The sequence below is a fragment of the Vidua macroura genome, chromosome 1 (assembly GCF_024509145.1).
Source record: "Vidua macroura isolate BioBank_ID:100142 chromosome 1, ASM2450914v1, whole genome shotgun sequence".
Lineage (NCBI taxonomy): Eukaryota > Metazoa > Chordata > Aves > Passeriformes > Viduidae > Vidua > Vidua macroura.
The window spans coordinates 14,656,221-14,675,489 of record NC_071571.1 but is presented as its reverse complement, the minus strand read 5'-3'; the positions used below and the strand labels follow the sequence as shown (position 1 = coordinate 14,675,489).

The 19,269-nt window shown below is 37.1% G+C and overlaps 1 protein-coding gene across 5 annotated transcripts in view; it reads right to left on the bottom strand.

The window, feature by feature from the left end:
- Positions 1-19,269, bottom strand: part of ARHGAP12 (Rho GTPase activating protein 12) — a 74,900-nt gene that overhangs the window by 14,755 nt on the left and 40,876 nt on the right. For 4 of the 5 annotated variants that reach the window (XM_053986452.1, XM_053986459.1, XM_053986431.1 and 1 more), the window contains 4 exons: positions 12,796-12,921; positions 9,461-9,535; positions 6,685-6,746; positions 5,006-5,087 (listed from right to left, as the gene is read on the bottom strand). In XM_053986452.1, the coding sequence (XP_053842427.1) occupies positions 5,006-5,087; positions 6,685-6,746; positions 9,461-9,535; positions 12,796-12,921 (345 nt within the window). The remainder of the gene's footprint in view (positions 1-5,005; positions 5,088-6,684; positions 6,747-9,460; positions 9,536-12,795; positions 12,922-19,269) is intronic. The other variant, XM_053986437.1, reaches the window with a different exon arrangement.

The window sequence follows — 19,269 nt, the reverse complement described above, 5'->3', positions numbered from 1 at the left end:
CATCTTAACTTCTTTATTTTACCCATGAAATATCAGAACAGGGCTGTACTTCTAATTTACCCAATGCCAATTAGCACTTGGGAAAAAAATCCCCATCACCTTTCACTTTCTAACTTCACTCTCAGATACCTCATCCAAGAACATTTCTTATTAATTATAGTAGAGCTTTTGAGAGAAGCCCAGCTCAGCAGCAGAATCCACAGGAACAATCTCTGGGCCATTTTGGCTCTTGCAGCAGCTGCCCACTCAAGAGAAAGTCACATAACTGCTGCACACACATCCAGAGTGTCCCAGATGCACTTCCTGACAGTCTAGATCAATCTTGCTGTGTGTTGGAAAAAAAATTAAATCAATTTATAGAGTTTGGCACTTAGAGAGAACAGGAAACTAGTGCCTAAGTCCTCTACAGGATTGGGGGCAGGGGCGTGATTAGTTAAAACCATGGCCCACATGATGCTGAGAATCACAGGATGGGACTTGCTACAGATGATACCAGCACATAAAAGAAAAAAATGTTACCTGTCAGTGCTGTTTTGACCAAAAGAAAAGCCCTCCACTACATCAGCTTGCTGAATCCACACCTGACAGATTACAGCACTACCTCCTACAGCTTTACACTGTACCCACCTTTTTGGCCTGACTCCCCTCAGCATTTCAGAGAAGCACAGAAGATAGCAAAAACTAAAGCCAAAAGGGAAAAAAAAAGAAGACTTTTACCACTCCTTCACTCAAATGTTGGCCAAATTGCTGTGTGAAATCCAAGGATGGGGAAACTCAGACAAACAATCCAACTATCCTGCAAAGCTCTTCTTAAACACCAACACATTACATATTTGTCACAACCTTTTTATTCAAGGACATTTTAAGTTCACCATGCAGGCTCTCCTTTGAGCTTTCCTGTCAAGGTTCTTTTCTGCTCCTGGATCTATGAAAATGAGATGCCAGCAGCCATTTCCCTCCTTAAAGCATTCAGGAGCAACCTGCACACAAGGCTGCTGAAGGCAACTGAACCCTCCTGAAGACAGAGGAAAAGAAAGACTTTCCTTTTTCATGTGCTGCCACACAGGTATGAAGTCTGCTTTCTCAAAACAGAGTGCTACCTAGCCAGCACCAGTCAAGAGAAATCCAGCTCTTACTGAGCAGACACCTTGCTCTTACTGGATTTCTCTTTTGAGCTGTCTGAGAGTTTTGGAAAGGGCAGCAGTGTAAGACAGAAAGAGGGAGAGGTCTATATGTGGTGCTGCCAGCTGTCCTAGGTACAAAGCTGTCCTACAGTCACTTCTGACACCTTTTTTTAGACAAAAAAACATAGTCATGGGATGTACTTATGCTGGTCGTATGGGAGAGGTAACTTTTTGGAAAGAACAGGGTGTTTTCTTTGCTGTAGATAGAGTAGATGCTGTGCAGCTTAAGGACAGCCTTGAAGACGTGTACTGACATCAATAAATAGAAGCCTTTTTCAATCTTTTCAGGATTTTCTCCAAGTCCTGGAAGTCTGCACAAGGACAAACCACACAGTCTGTACTGTGACACATTCTAGCATTCTTTGGAAACAGAACTGGAAGTTATTTAAGACTTTGGATGTACAAATGACACCTGACATTCTTGTAATTCTGTTTCTAATTAGAGTTGAGCAGGATGTTTTCATTCCAAGTCCTCCTCATCCATGGATGGACTGTGGAAAGAAAGCTGTGGAGACAGATGCACCTTTTTGGCTGGCAGAGAAGTTTCAAAACTACAGCTTAAGCAAAAAAAAAAAAAATTCTTTACATCACAGCAAAATGATGGATTGTTTTTAAACCAGACTGATAGGACCATTTGTATTCCAAAAAGTTTTCACAAAAGCATCTGAGCTCCTGTGTAATCAGCAGTGCAATACTGATGAACTGCAGCAATGTACACATAACATCCTTGGCTACAATCACAGTTGTGTAACATCAACAAGAGTTTGCTCAGATGAATCTTGAAGAGATCTATTTCCTTGATGTTTGGGAAGTTTACAAGCCTGGTTTGCCACCACTGTACTTGTCACTGAGGACATGTCCCTATTACAGAAAGCTGACAAAGGAATCCTTCTAAGCAGTTACCATTTTCTTTGCTTTATGAAGCCCTGTCACTTTGACAATAATACATCTCATTCACACCAAAAACTGAGTGAAAAATACTTTTAAAAAGCATCAAGATCTCCTTATAATAAGTAGCCTTGTACAAGGCTACCAAACTGTTCACAAGTTATCTGTTCCAGGCTTCCACATACAGAGCAATTAATTTCACAAACAAGAAAAAGACAGTTGCATCATTTTAAACACAAGGTTAATTAATGAATTTTTGATAGGCAGCTCTTCTGTGCTTGGCATTTTCAAAACATAACTACAGATGCTTAAATTACATATAAACATCCTACAAATTTACATCAGCTTTCTGTATGTGGAATATAGCCAGAACATCCTTGTGCTCTTTGCCTTTTACCTCCTCATGCATAACATTTACATTTTTGGGTATTCCAATTACAGCTAGAATTATCAAACAACACATACACCATTGTATCAAAGTTATCATAGGCACCATACAAAGACTCCAAATTAGTTGTGTTAGAATGAATCAGACAAAATATCTGTTAAAAAACTCAGAATATCATGCTGCTTATTAGTTAAGGCACTAGTGGTTCAAATAGTAGGCAAATTTGGGATTATAATTCTAGCACCAATGAACCAAATACACTTTCTACTTTGTTCCAGTGGATTATTGCAATTGGAACTTTGTTCCAATTACACAATTATTGTAATAACCTTGTGTTAATTTGCACCTTGGATGACTTCCAAAAGATACATGAGCTGTTATATGAAGCGTCAAAACTAAATCTTGGAAAAATTCAAGTTTACAAGGATTAGTGGCAAATAGCCTTACAGTGACAAGAGGCATGCAACAGGAACACATACAGTGATAGCTGAAACTTGGGCAGAGTTTACATAGGTGACAGCAGGTCGATGACTGAGAGCATTTTTCCAAGAAGAAAGCAGCGAGAGCAAGAGCTCAGGAATTGAGCCCCCTTGGCAAAATGACTTGATGAGAAAAAGGAAGAAAAGTGATGAAGTCAAAAAACAATGCACAAAAAAAGAAGATATGGTTATATCAATCACTAGGTGAATGCTAAATATTCTCATAAGGTGAAGAAGAAATGTAATTCTTATCACATGTCAAACTGTTAGACTTGACTTCACCTTATTAAAACATGGACACAGAACAAAGTTTGAGAGGTGAGGTGGAATTTTGAACACCTAAAAAAAAAATTGCCTACAGAGACCAAGAAGAGTGTTTGCTGAACACTCAATTACATATCTACAAAGTCAGCTATGATTATGCAGATGTAAAACATTAGGTGCTTGAAAGAGATTTTTGCTTAATATTTCCAGCTTCATTTTATTCTGTTTGTACTGCTGATATTTATTTTGCTGACCCTACTCTAGTGCTTTACAGTACAAACAATTGACAGTGTCGCACAGAAATACTCTGGCCATAGGACTTCTGTTCCACTTAAATTATCAAAAGAATTTATGCATTTTTATTTTTCAATTTATTTGTTAAGAGTTTTTTTTATTTTTAAATTTTTCTATCTGGTATAACATGACTTGCACTAGTGCCCATAAATTATGCAATGATTTATTATCCATTACTTTATGGATAATTTATTTGGGCACACATAATTTTTAACATTATCATATATTCATGAACAGTTTAGCATTGTGTGGTTTAATGATATCAATACACAGTTGAAAAAGACAGTTCTTTTGATTTACAGCCACACCTGAATTAAGAATATTAGTAGCTGTAAATGAGATTTTGGAACTTGACTAGTTACGTAGGCAGAACTTTTACTTTGCAATATGCCTATTAATATCTGTAAAACTAAAACACTTTTTGGATCTTTGGCTGCAAAAGTCAATCACAGAAGCCACCAAAATCCACTTCCTGCCATACAGTGGAATTTACCTTCTTTCATGCCTTTCATCTTTATGGTTTTTCTTTTCTCCCTCTGCTTGATCATCTTGCCCAACTTTACCTTTTTCATTCTCTTCTACTCCAAACTTTATTTATCCATCCTCATCTATTTTTCCAACCACCCCTTCTACAGAAGGAGGGAAAAATATATTTACAGGCCTGAAAAAACCTCAGTACTGTAGAAAGGAATTGTCAATTTCAATTCATTATCCATAATGAAGCACAGCAGGAGAAAGTGAGCCAAGTAGAAAGACCAGTAAAGCACAGTAAGATAGCACAGATCTGTAAGAAGCAATTTTGCTGGAATTCACAAGACAGTACATGGAAATAATGAACACTGGCTCTGGCCTGTCTTCACTTATTAAAGGAGATCCACACAGTTTAATGTCAGATCTCCAAAAGAGGCTATGAAAGCCATAAAGAGCCATTTCTATACCTATTAATGCAGGAATGCAGCTGGATGAATATAGCAAATTTAATGATAGTGCTATTACACTAGAGGTGATTAAAAAATTGAATAATCATCCTCTTCAGTGTGATGTTTCTCTTTTGGTCTTCATCAGACAACAAAATAAGTACAAGTACTCGTCATGCACTATGAAGACCTAGAACAAAATATGGAATCCAGCAAGACAAGACTAAATCATAAGACAACAACACTGCATTGCTCAAATAGGTCAATGCAAGAAGCCATGTGTCAGACTATTTTCTTTATTATATGTATTCAAAAATTACCTGGAATTTACAAAAAAATATCCAAGAATGGTAAAACACACTAACTGTTTAGACAAACACATTAGTAAAGAACACAAAAGTATTTGGCCTGGAGAAATAACTTCAAACCTAAGGAACACCTCAATGTTATCAGTTTTTTTATCAGGCATTTTTTTCTGTGTTAGGTGTATATATATATAGGTATTTAGGCCCTGCAAATAAGAGGGCTTTAGTTTATTGTGCTTTATATGACTAACTCTTCAGTGAGGGTGGGGGTTGTTCCTGGGCTTACCCAGCCAGTTCCACTTCCTTGGGTTTTAGTGAACAGCAGTGATGACCCTTGTAACACTGCCCATGATGACATCCAATTCTTTCTGTAAATAATGGTAAACAAACATAAAATAAATTGACTCTGAAAGTAGATATTTAAACTGTCGATCATTGTTGCTCAGCTGACCTGTATGTTAATATAGTTAAGCACATATATAGTCATTAGTGGCACCAGTAAGTCTTAATTGCTATCATATTTGTAGAAGGAAACATATGTTAACAATCCCACCCTGACCATCAAAGTCTAAATTAAACAGAGCTAATTAGTAGTAGAAGCAGTACACCAAGAGAAACACCATGCAATTATAATTGCAAAGGGGCCAATCTGGAATGCTCAGCTCCCTGTGTACTTAACAGATCATGCCAAACTACTGCATAATTCTGAAATTCATTGATTTGAGATGCAACTGTCCCATGTTTATGTAATAAGTTCATTTATTGGCAAAAAGTATTTCCTACACATCTGAAAAATTAAGAGAAAGAACGAGTTGTTTCAGTTGTCTGACTATTTGATTTTATGCCAACAGGCCCGTCCTCCTGAGGTTATTAAAAAAAAAAAAATCTTGACAAGTCTTTGCCATTGCCCAACATGAATTATTACTTAACAGCTCTCAAAGTGACAGGATGGCCACAATGCATCTTTCTGTTCAGCAGTGCAACAATCCAGATCAATGATTTCAGCAGATGCAACATAAATGATGACAGCACATTGTACCAGCAGCAGCTCACACACTGTGCTGTCTACCCAGCCCCACCAAACTCTTAGAAGCAGCTCTGAGGAACCAAACTGAAGGTCAGATGTGCTGCCCAGCCACACTGGACTAGGTCAGGGTGGGTCTACAATAACAGCTGGGTGTTGGCTATTTAATCCTCAGAGCAAGCATGCTTCGTGTATCACAAGTCTGGGAAACACTGAACTAGAGGTAACACACTATTAGATCTAAAAGATTGTATTAACCAAAAAACAATAAAAAGGGGAAAAAAGACAAGAAGCAAATCTAAATTAACTCTGAGGATGTGCCACACCTCTGCAGTATTTGCCATTGATTCAAAACACCAGAAATGTAGTCAGACAGCATCACCTGATTACACATTATGATTTATAGTGCAAATTGCCGCCTGGGACGCAGAGAAAAGTTAGAAATTAGGTCAATCAGCACCTACAGGAGACTGATGTTGAGCAATACACTGCTCCAAACCCTTCACAAGCACAGTGAAGGAAGAATTAGGGAGCACATGGATGTACACTCCTTGGAAGTTAAAGGACAGCAAGTGAAAGACTGAAAGCTCCTCTTACAGTGATTTTATCCAAGGAACAAGACACACTATAACCTATACAGATTTGTTCTTCAGTAAATCAAGCAATCAATCCCATTTTAAAGAGCTGTCTCTCATCAATACACCTTCAGGAAATTGCTGGCCTGTGTGAAGCCTTGATCCATGAGCCTCTGGCTCTCTGCAGTCCATTAGCTTTAGCTCACTGGGACAAACACATGGGGTAAGGTTAAGCTGTGTCATACAGGAAAACCTCTAAGGCAAATTCAGACAAAAAGTAAGAAGTTGCAAACCCCAGTATGCTGTCATAATAAAAAGACCTTTGATAAACCCTAAGCACATGCACTTTTAAAGTCCAAGACTTACCGAACTTTCTTCCCATTTTCTGTGATTTTTGTCACATTTAATAATCCATACTTTTCTTGACCCTGTAAGATAGAAGTAAGACATAATAAATATAAAAGAAAGTCTGCTTCTATTAACATCACAGAAGTCAATCCACCAAATAATCCATTTCTGGCAGTGAGCCATCTTTGCTCATGTCATAACTTCAAGAAACTGTCTTTAAGCAGATTTAAATATTCAGAGATCAGCAAAATCAAAATTCCTCTGGGAAAATACTTATTACCATTCAGAGGGTAAAAAGCTTTCCTTCAAGACCAAGGTTCTTTGGACAAGTCAAATTAAATAATTTGTGAAAGTAGTGAAAATTATGAATGTAAAATTTATAATGATTTGCATAATAGTAATATAATAATAGCACAGTAGTCCTTTACTAAAAAAGGAGGTGGCTGACAAAAAAAACAGCCTAGATTCCCATCTAAATTCTTCCTATTAATTTTAATATAATTTCTTATTTTAAATAAAACATGGTTGAAGTGCATAAAAAATTAACATATTCATGTTAAAAACAGAAGAGTGAAGCATTTCTTTTATGTCCTCTTTTTTCCTATCTCCATGGAAAATAGCAGAATTTTAAACTACTTAGTTATGTCTTGTTGATGAAAACCATCTATATTAGCATGCCTACAAAAAATTTGAAGACCAGTCAGTAACTGGTGGGAGAAGAACACTGCTGAACAAGAAGGCTGTTTGCAAGTTTCAAATATTTGAAGTGAGTATTTCTAGTCTCTCATAATAAAATGAAGGAATGTTTGAAAAGCATTCTAGGAGAAAAAGATTCACTTAAACCATAACCTTAAGATGAGGTCAGATTGACTTCTGACACCCCAGCCATGTCTGACCAGCCAGTGGTGCTACAAGAACGCTAAATTATTTTGTCATCAATTCCTTTTCAGTAACAGCTTCTAACAGTTCCTAATGTCTATAATAAGCTATTAGTTGAAACAATCAACTAGGGAATGGATCCAAATTAGTTTTAGCATTAAAAAAATGACCTCAATTCTAGATCCAATGAAAACAGAAGATAGATCCTCTTCAGAATTTTCCTCTAAATCTCAAATTTAAATGGACCATAGCTGCACAATTTTAAAGAAATTTTTTTTGCTAGGATACCATGGACAACACTCTTATCAGAGACATAGATCTGTTTTTCATGGACTTTAAAAATTCTTCCTGCATGATTCAAGTCCAGCACATAAAATACAGAAGACACATTATCAAGGTTTTTAGCTGGTGGATCAGATGTTACTTTAGTCCAGTGGTAACTTCTGCTCTTACTCAGTTTAATATCTTTACCGGGCTGAAATGCTTTTCCAAGCCAGTGACATAAGCATTATTTTCCAAAACTGGTATTTTCAACAGAAGAAGTGAGCCCCTCCCCTCATCCACTTTCCAAAAGGCCAAAGAAATGAATTATCCCATTCTTGAGATTACTCTATTTGTGACCCATGTAGACCAGGGACCAGCAGTCCCATATATTGCACCCTTTTAACCAACTTTAACAGGCTTTTAACAAGCAGAATGGCCTGTTACCAACTGTTACAACCTGTGCTCACTTCCCAAAATAAAACATGGTTTTAGTCAATTACTCACGGTGGAACCAGTGGGGATGTTCCAGAGAATTATTCAGAGAAAGTATCATGCTGCCCTACTTAGCAGCAACACTAGGGGGTACTAACGGGAAAATTAATGGAATCAAGAAAAAGAAGAGGAAAGCAGGTTAAGGATCAAAATTCTCAACAATTTATCAGCTTTCTTTGGAATATTTGAATCCCAGGGAACAGCTAAAGAAAATACAGATGCTTTTTCTATTACCTAAATCAGGAGTGAGCTCTTCCACAAAATACAGTTTCAAAAATTCAAGATCTGAGTAATATTTAATGAAATTAGATCACATGCAGCAATAATTGCTTTTGTGTAAGGCTATCAGCTATGCTTTCTTAATAAACAATGTTTATTTTATTGAAAAATTGTTTGAAGTGTTGTGAGAATGGATTATCAGGACTAAGCCAGAGAACTATTCCCCTGCACATAGAGTAAGAAACAGGAGAAGTTGTGCTTTTAATGCCCTGGGCTACCTATCAAGGGGCTGGTAAAACTAAGTTACTTATTTCAATGCTACTGTAGTACAGTTCCAAAATTAAAAAAAAAAAAAAATTAGAAAAATGAAGTTTTTTATTCATTTCCCACTGTTTAAAAAGGAATGATCACATTTAAAAAATAAACTGAAATTTAAAAAGCTATTTAGCAGGCTAAGGTTTTTCTCCCAGAAGTTATTCTACTAAATCAAAGGGATACAGTTTATTTATGCCAGGTCCCTTATGTCTCTTTAAAAAGACTGAAATACAAGCCAAAATTAGATATCAGCTATTACTGACTAACAGTGAGGGATTCTGTGAAGAGGCGGAATTTTCTGGTTTTACCTTTCTAGATGCTCCTTAAGATGCGACTGTTGGAGGAAGCAAACGGACTTCTACATAATTAGGCACAATTTGGCCACAGTGTTTTTTTTTTTTACTTAATCTACTATCATTAAGTTGCATTTAAACCAAGGACATTCACAATTTTTTCCTGAAAGCAGAGCTGGATGTAATGCATTCCTTTTAAAATGCAAAGCCTTCAAATAGTTTTATCCCATTATTTTTCCCAAGAACAAGAAGGCTTGCCCTCAATTCTTGAATCATGAATAGCTCAGTTTCTACAACATCTATTTATTTATTTAAACATTTTGCATACTGACTGTGGCTTGATGCTTTGGTGAAGAAGGAGATGATTCATTTTCTGGAAAACTAGCCTTAGAAGCAGATGATGATTCCTATAAAATTCAAATAGACAATGTCAACAGATAGTATTACTAATATTACTAATATTATTATTGTTCACACAATTATTTTATTTTTTTTAACCTAGAGATGCTTTCTCTCTCTCTTTCTTTTTACACACTCATAGATTAGAAAAGTACTTTCATAATATTCATAATATCCCATAATATTCATAATATTCCCATTCTAAACATTCTAAACTTAAACAGTGTTCTTACAAGGTTTACAGACAACATTCAAACTGGGTTAATTAGTACATAACCATTTGAAAAAAAGATGTTAATACATGCTGCATCAGCTTCAAGCAAAGCTTTCATCCTTATAAAGGGTAGATTTTTTGTATGACATTGCTATCAAATTATTATGTATATTTTAAAAAATGGCTGATTACAACATACCATATACAAATACTACGATTTTAAAGAATACAATATGCTTCTGTGTGGTTATACACAGTAAATACAAGATAAGCATAAAAAAATTATATACGTAGAAAAACACATACCAACTTTATTAATTTTTGTGACTCATGATCATTAATCCCCTTATAATCAAACACTGAAAATCTCCAGAGATTTGGGGTTTTGTTTTGAACTGTTAACTACAGACCAAAATAAAATACTTAATCTCTGAAAACTAGAAAAATTGCCCATCTGGAGCAACAACAGAAAAAAGACATGAGTGTTTTCTCTGAAGTTTTGCCTTGCACAAACACACTGCTTGAAAATCTGGTCAAGAATTTCAAATGGAAGAAAAACATCACTTGTTCTCTGTTACTGTTAGCACATTTCTCCCCCTCTCTCTTTTTAAATCCCTTGATAGCTCTCCTAAACCCAGTTTGTTTTTGCAGCATTACACAGCACTCTGCACACTTGTGCTTTAAAATTCACTTGCATATCTACCTAGAAGTGGCCCACTAGCTCTTTTAGTAGCATAATAATAGAGCACTCCTAAATAGAACAGCCTAAATGTTCCATATTTTCAGATGTCTGCAAAGAAAAAAAAAAAAAAGTTCAAATTAAAGAAAATCAATTGTCCCTCCCAGGAAGGTATTTTTTCCTATGCTTATCAAATTTTTTAGCTGATGGCTATATCCAGATGTGTGCCACAGCTAATAAACAGTTAAGCAGTATGTTTGGTATCATCAAATTCTCATGAGCTCTGGCAACCCATACTTTTAACTCTGACACATTTCAAGCACTCTTTTGCCCTGCTTTCATACAGTTGAGTTCCATTGTTTTTCCAGGAAAAAAAAACAAATAAGGAAAATAAACAGAAAACAGTTTCCCTAGGAAACAGCTAAAAAGAAAGTTTGGGGTTCATGTGCCCATCCAGACAAATACCAGTTGCTTTCCTTTCTATTTCATTTGAATTTGATGTAGCTTTCATACAGCAAAAGTAACTCTGGAACAAGAAATCCAGTATTTGTGGTAATGAAATATTCCCTTTCTACATACTAATTTAAAGCAGAATATATTAACAGTGTGCCTGCTAGTGGTAATAAAACAGCTGCATTAATGAACTAAAAATTATTTGTCTTTCCATACAACATTAGTTTATTGCTCCACTGCATGTTTTAAATTTTCTCAAAGCCTTAATGTTGTGCTTCATATAAACTATTTTCTTCTTACCAATAAAAAACACATGCTGCCTACATGTTTGGAAACTGTTAAAGAAGCTTTAGGCTGCTGACTTAAGACTTCACAAATGCAGCTCAAATAGAGTTTCTTTTGGTTATTACCCATAATGTTTGTGCATTTCCATGTTTGCTTCACTAGGTTTAAGTTATTGATATGTGAACACTGAGCCTTGAAGAAATGTAAACAGCTCCTCTTATTCAATGTTTTACAAAAGCTTCTTCATTCAGTGCAGCACTACATAAATTCTTTCCAAAACATCAGTACATCTTATGCCAAAAAATAAAAAGTTAAGTCTTCTTTAAAAGCGAAGCCAGAACTTCAAACTATCTCCAACAAAATTGTTCATACCTGTGAAGCATAAACTGCACATGAGGCTAGAAGTGTCCACTCAGCATTGATTTATCAGGGCTCCATCTAGGCTGTGTCTCATGGAGTGCCACAACACACTGAGTACAGAAGGATGCATGAGGCAGAGGAAGAGGAGGAGGGAGGGGAAAGGAGCAGCAGCGGGACCTCAGAATCGCTGGAGCTGAATTAATGCCGAGAGGTGCAAAGTCTCCAGCCAAGCACGGTCCACTGCCTCCTCAACACCACACATGATATATCCCAAAGTGACAACTCAAAAGCTCAAGATCAAATCCAATAAATCCTGTTCTGAAGAGTTAAGTCAACTCATGGAAAGCAAGTTCGTTAAAATGGATACAACAGTTCGAGCAAGTAATGTTCTGGGCAGCAGATCCATTGTCATTACAACTACTGTGTTTTGTCCATTCAAGTTTGGCTTTGACATCTGTGATTACACAAGGCCATTCATAGGCATTTCCTTACATTTTCAAATCTGCAGTCATTTAATTTTTTTATCAGAATTTTAGGAAAAGGAAGCTTACAATGCCATTTCTTGGCATTTCATTCTGAGAAGTTTGTGCTAAGATTTCAGCACTACCAAGTTATTTCATTTCCCAGGTATCTTGGGAAGGACTGCAGTGAAGTTACAGAAACCAGCATGTCACCACTGTACAGCACCCATTTCAGTTCCTCCCTGCTCAGCTCACATCAGCTCTCCTGACCCACAGGCAGAATGGCCCAGCACAAGGAGAAGTGGCAAGGAAAAAGGTCAAAGCAGAGGGAGAGCAAGGGAAAGGTCCTTGTCTCCTTGCTGGCCTAAATAGCACCTCTTACTGTACAGCTCAAAAACAATATGCCCTAAGAATGGGCAGAAAGCAGCTTTTGTTGTTATTGACCAACAGCATTTTTCAGACTAAACACCAGCTCAGCTGTGGAGGGGATCAAAGCCAAGTGTTTCAGCACTTTCATTATTGTCCTCTGCCCTTTAATAACAATATTACAACCCTGTTGCAACCATGCACAGCTTTTCCCCTGAACTAACACTAGTTAAAATACTTCAAGGACAATAAAAGAGCTACTATTCACAAAGTAACAGTAGTGAAGTTATTGAACAGTCCTTGTTTTTACTGCATGTTATACACAATGATACAAGAGACCAAAAGAAAAATGAAATTTCAGAAATTCAGGCATAATAACTTCTGGTACATAAAAATATGTCACATATCAGAAACAAGTGACGTTTCAGCATGCTGATAACTTGCTCCTACCTTGTCATTGGTGTCCAGCACAATTGTGCTGTGCCTCCATTTTGTTAAAACTATTGGTTCCTGTAGCCTCCTGTCCAGACTCCTACTCTTTATTATATCTCTCTGCTGCTGTGGTGAAGCATTATACTGAAGAAAAGAGAAATAAAATTGTAAGTAGAATCTAATTCATGCAAAAAAGACCTGGACATACCACTCATATGCTTAAATAGTGCAAACTTTCAGACTCCTGATATCACCACCCAAGGGTATGAAAACAGCCTTGGTTTTATTTTGCATTTAGTCTTCAAGAATTGTCCTTTCTCCTGTAGTCCTCTCTGAAGCAGTAACTAAGACTGGTGTGTTGGGATAATATGCTCAATTGGCAGAGAGATGTTTGATTTCTTTTGCAGCAGATGCTGCTGATTTTGCAACCCACCAGGTACTGAGAACCACTAAGGAATTACAGCCACTCTTCATATTGCATTGACAGTACTACAGCACCTGACCAGCTCTTGTGTAAGAAAAATAAAATCCATTATCCTGCAGTAAGATATTTAGATTGTTATGATTGCCTGGTATGACTCTCTTTGACCCAAAGATTTGGGATGCCTAGGAGAGGAGACGCGAGGGTGAGGACTTGCTTTTTCAGAATAAACAGATCAAATTGCTTATAAAATAATTTGTTGGTGTGGAATGTACTTACCACATACAAATGTACACATTCAATAAGCATGGAAGATAAATATTTAGCAGGAAATAATTTTAAGACCTAGCTGAGCTGTAACAACCAAGGAGAGACCATATTTATCATAATATAGGTTTTCTAGTAACTCAAGAGCATGCAAACTTGCAGAGAAAATGTGAGGGTCATGAGAAGGACACAGCATTTAACTAGATCTCACAATTGCAGCATATTTTTCATTAGTAGTGTTGGCATTTTACATCATAACAATACATTATAAAAATGCTAAAAAATATTGCAGACAAAGTGTTATACTGAAAACGCAAACAAGAAAAGACAACATCAATGTATAGGGGTTTAAAGTGATTTATTAAAATCTCATTCTTTTTAGTGAGTATCAGAAGACTAAAATCCACACATAGAAAGAAACTTAAGCATTTGTGGAGTCACATAAAGCACTAGAATCCACTAAGTAGGAAATAACAAAGAAAAGTGAAGTGTCCCTTTTACCTAAAACAATAATCTCTGCGAAGACACTGAGTTCCACAGTTTTGCTTCTGATTCCTGCTATAAACTCAGAGCCTCAGGTGTTCAAAGACAGAATAACCTATACCTGCACATACCAACAAAGCATGGCAAGATTTAACCTAAACAACATAAACACTAAATCTAACCAAAACTGCATAATACAGTTATATTTACTGCTCAAATAAAGAACCAGCATTACTACTGTTATAGCACTCACAATGCTTGAGTTAGCTTTGTAGTTTACTATGAACAGAGTTAATGCTCCAATAAGCTAACAGACGCTTAAATAAGTTTAGCATTTTGTTTCATTATTTTATATTATTTACATTATTTTATTATTATTCATATTATAAATATTACGTTATTTTATTATATTACAATATGCACAAGACTAGTAAAACACTCCCAAGGGAATGGATGTTGCAGTGCTGAGAATAAAATTTGGTAGTTCATGTACAGACAGAAACATATCAGCTCTCACTGCAGAAAGCCTGAGCCTGCTTTTGTACTGGCTTCAGCACATTTCCCCTCATATGACAACTGCTTCCCCACAGTGGTGAGGTTTAACCAGCTCTCAGTTTGTCTCCTTGTTAAATCAAAAGCTGAGCTGTGATACATGCTGAAAGGACCTTAGTGCTGGCTCGCTTTCTTTTAAGGAAATACCCACTCTGCCAGAGCTCCTGCAACCCAAACCAGAGCAGCACGCTGGGCAATATGCAGCAAAACTGCCTGCCAGCAAAACTAAAATCTAAACAATTTCCAGCAAACTATGTCTAAATCACAAAGGATGCAACAAACAGCATTCCTTGCAGCAGCTCTAACCCATTTAAGTGGGAAATTCCAACACATTTCTTGCTATGAAACAGAACTGTTTATCTCAGAAATAGATTTACACATTACTGACACTGGTATACATTATTTATGGAGATCTTCCATGCACTTTCCATTTGAGTAACTCAAGGAATTGAATAAACAAATATGTATTTTGAAGTAATTTATCTTGAATTTAAGTACATTTTAAAAGTTAGGATATGGGCACAGGTGATCTATATTTAAACAGTTCCTTTGATACTATCACAAGCCACAGGAGTTAACTTCTCTAACAGACAACCCCACCTTGAAGGAAAAAGGAACTGTAACATGAAATTCAAGTTTTACTAAACATATTTAACAAGAAAACAAAGCAACAGTATATGGAGCTCATCAACAAACACTGCTAACAACTCAGGAACACTGAGCTCTATGCATCTTAGCAGATTAAATAATTTGCATTGGTGACACAAACAGTGTTAGTAAACTGACAAGTCTTTAAAGAGATCATTTGACATTTTTGCCCCATTTTCTCACAATAGAAACTTCAAGTAAATCTTTTTTTCTCAGATGTCTATGAGGTTTTTTGTTTGTTTTATTCATTATAAATCGTAAAACACACTAGGAGAAGGGTGATGTGGAAATAAGAAGTTTTGTGTTTCTGGGCTCAAGACAAGCCTCCACTTTTAAAATACATGAATTGGTCTGTGATGCCCAAAGAGAATCAGAAGGACACAGAGGCACCGCTTCCTACTCCACATTGTTCAGCAGAACTCACCATCCTCCAGACCAGGCAGTGTCCACTGGCCAGAGCTGGAAGTCTTGCCTGCTTGGATGACACCACCCTGCTACCCCCTTTGCTCTGCCCCACCCAACCTCAGGTCAAAAAGCCTTGCAGAACAGCTTCAGGTCTGGTTCCCTGACACTCTACAAGACTCCTACCTGCACAGGAGCTGCTCTCTCTCCTCCTGCATTTGCAGTATTTACCATTGTTTATCAGAAACTAGGTTGGGCTTGCCTTCCCTCAAACAAAATCTTGTTTTTACATAACCATAAGCAGGCTTTCTATGCCTAAGACTTTGTGTGATCCTGAAGACAGACATCAGGCAAGGCTGTCCTCTGCAATAAAACTGACCCATTCAAGACTACATATTGCCTGGTGGGACAGCCCCTGCTACACCACGTGCCTTAACAGCATCTTCTTAGGGTGCAGTGTTATTTTCACAGCGTTAAAGCTTTTTAAAACATAGAACAGAACTCCAAATTTGTCCTTGGAAATCCTCCTTTTGGAGGAACTCAAATTTGTCCCATTACACTAACCCCACTGGCACATCACCCCAGCTTGTTCCCCAGTTCATTGGGAACATCTCTCATCACACAGGGGGCACATGAGCAAATCGTTCATTCTCTGACTGCACACACCAAGCAATACAGGGATTTTTTTTTTTTTTTTTGGTAACAGTTCTTCCTGTAGTTCAAGGACACCAGTGGTGTAAATTTAGGTCACAGAGTATTCTTTTCATTGCTGAATTTGTTCGATACCTTCTCCAGCTACTTAAAGGCTTTCTTTGCCTCAATATCTTTGCCTCTATCTTCTCAACTGGCTGAGTGATTTCTATTTAATTTTAAGCTGATACATGGCATGGCTCAAGGCTCTGTCCTAGCCTAATTGTGGCTGAAACAAATGTAACACCTCCAGTTATTTGTAGCAGTTGTCCCCATTCTCACAGAGATGGCACAGATCTGTCAGTTTTAAGAAACAGAAAAAAAGATTCTTCTTGGTTTGTGTCAGCAACATCTTCAGCCAGACAAAGGAACTGAGTGGGCTAATTGAGAAAAGACTGGGAAGCAACCAATACTGAAAGGTGGTAAAGACCTGAAGCATTTTAGAAAACCTTACTGCAATCAAAGATCAAAACAGCAGCATTTAAAAACATTGTGCTATCCTAGTACCCTTTAGCACCTCATATATGTTATTTGCAGTTGTCCCGAAAGACGGTCTGAAATAGAAGAACCTTCCTTAAATTAAAGCTGCCTCAGAACAAAACGACTTTCTAGTGCTCCTACTGTCCTTGGCTTCGAATAAAATTTTTTGTTGTTGTTATAGATGTAACACCTATTGTTACTGATTTAGTTTATAAGAAAAGCAAAAGCTGTAACAATTTTTCTTAAACCCTCATAAATAAATAAATAAGGATTATTTTTGCCCTTTTAAAGGATTGAATTCCCTCCCTTCCTCTAGGGAATAAAGATTTCTCTGCCAGAGAATGTCAGGGTGGCAGCAGTTGGGGGCCTCAGCCACACAGAAGGAACAGAACTCAGGCAGAATGAGCCACTGGGACAAGCAGCTCGAGCTCAAATGTGCCAGTGACTGAAAGACACCTCTGGATAACCTTTGTTCACTTTGCTCTCTTGGACATCCATTGCTTCCCCTTTTAATCCTCGGGGTCACCAAGATGAAGAGGACCTTTGATGAGCAGCCCCAAGTCCTGCCGTGTGCCCAACCAAAGGCTGGGGGAGGTAAGAGCACTAAACCCCAGGATGAATGAGGAAGATCAGACCAGTTTTGTGAGTAGAAATACAAATACTAAAGAGAAAGGATTAAAAAAAAAACTACCTTCTCATACTTAACTCAGGTTTGTTTTTTTAACAACTTGTGCTGGTAAAAACCACCTGGATCCTCACACCAACTGAGGCTGTCTCAACTTTCACCAGCCAATCCCAAATTTAAGCACAAGAATATCACTACTGCTAATGAAACTGCCTAGTGCACTGACTTGCAGTAGACTCAAATGCCAGCACAGAGGGTAAGCCTCAAATCCAGCAGCACAGCTCAGAACAAGACAAATTTACCATAAGACAACCAAGTTTTATTTGCATGTTCTCATATTTATTTTCCTTCAGTATTTGATTGCACAGTATGTTCCTGACATTACCTGCCCCGTGTTTTACTGTAATTTCTTCAGCTATCATGCTCTGACAGTTTTCAGGTCTCCATCAGGAAAACCATTCACCAAGTACCAGAACTGAGGCCCCTGAGCTCACCCCCCAGGCTGGCTGTGCACAGAGTGAATTACCAGACTGCTGGCCCATGAACACTGCCAAAAATGAAACTCCTTCAGCTACTGCTTCCTCTGTGGACACAGCAAGGAGAGCTTATGCTGCAGGAACTTGTGAGAAGAACACAGGCAATTTCAATACCACAGTCTGTAAACATTAACACTAAAAGTGAGTTCATTCCAGAGGCTTATAGTAGACACATTTTCTTCCAAAGGCTACTCTTGATCAATGAGCTTGCTCATAGGAAGGCCAAGCATCATGCTCTTATGTCAGGTGTTGACCTAGGAATGCATTTTAAAAGTCTGAGAGATTTTTAATCTCAACTTTTTATTAGGTTGTCCCCTCTAACTCTCATTTGAGCTATTTATTTCGATATTTATTAGATTTTTCACCCTTTTTTTTTGGTCATTGTGATAGGTTAACTTTTTTTTTAAACTTCAGAAATTAGGGAGTTCTCACTCCTGAGATGAGTTTAATTCCCCTCACCCTTACTAGAGATTTCTCATTTGTTTAAGTCATAAAACTCCTATTAGAAAATTGCATTTCTGGAATAGGGTTATAGCCCTTAAGCTGAATTTAGACAGTATTCTTTCACTAAACAGGAAATAAGCATATTTTATTTTCTAACTTTTAATTGCTTGTTTGTTGGGTTTTTTGGTTGCTTGATTGTTTTGGTTGGTTTTTTTTTGTTTGTTTGGGTTTTTTTTAATAATTGCAAGAACCAACTACTGAATACAGGAGAATGCTGCAGATGAGAAATCTCAGTCTTCTGCAGGATCTAGCAGAAACTATGATTAAAATATTATTATCCATTTTAAAGATTAATTCAGTATGTTCTTCTCTTCCACTGCAGAAAGCTGGGTCACACTCATCATGAGCCTTAATAGACTTTTCAGCAGTTGTCAAAGCTACTGCATCTGAAACATCATTTTTAGCCAGAGGCAGCCAGCTATTCCTAGATGTTATTTAAATCCACATGACTGGAGGGCTTTCTGTGAGACTGTCTAAAGTAATTTGTTTTGTAACCGTCCTCCCTTCCCAACATATACCCTCACAATTTTTAACACACGTACAAGAACAGTGTGTTATTCCCAAGCATGTGCACATTTATAGTTAATTCTATTACTCTGAAGATTTTTAATGTCACAGTATTAGCTCAGCTAGTGTGCTATTTCCAGAAATCTCTGAACCATTCTTAGTCTAATGAAATCCAGATTATTAAGAACCATCTAACAAAAAGATTCTATTCTTTTTCTCATTTATAGCATTACATGACCATGCTATTACATCACTTTATTTCACAAGATTTGGAAGGCAATATTTGTGCTAAACACACTGGGAAGAGAAAAAAAAAAACCAAACAAAAACAAACAAAAAACTGAGCAAGAGTAGGATTTTTCCTAGTAATTTACTTT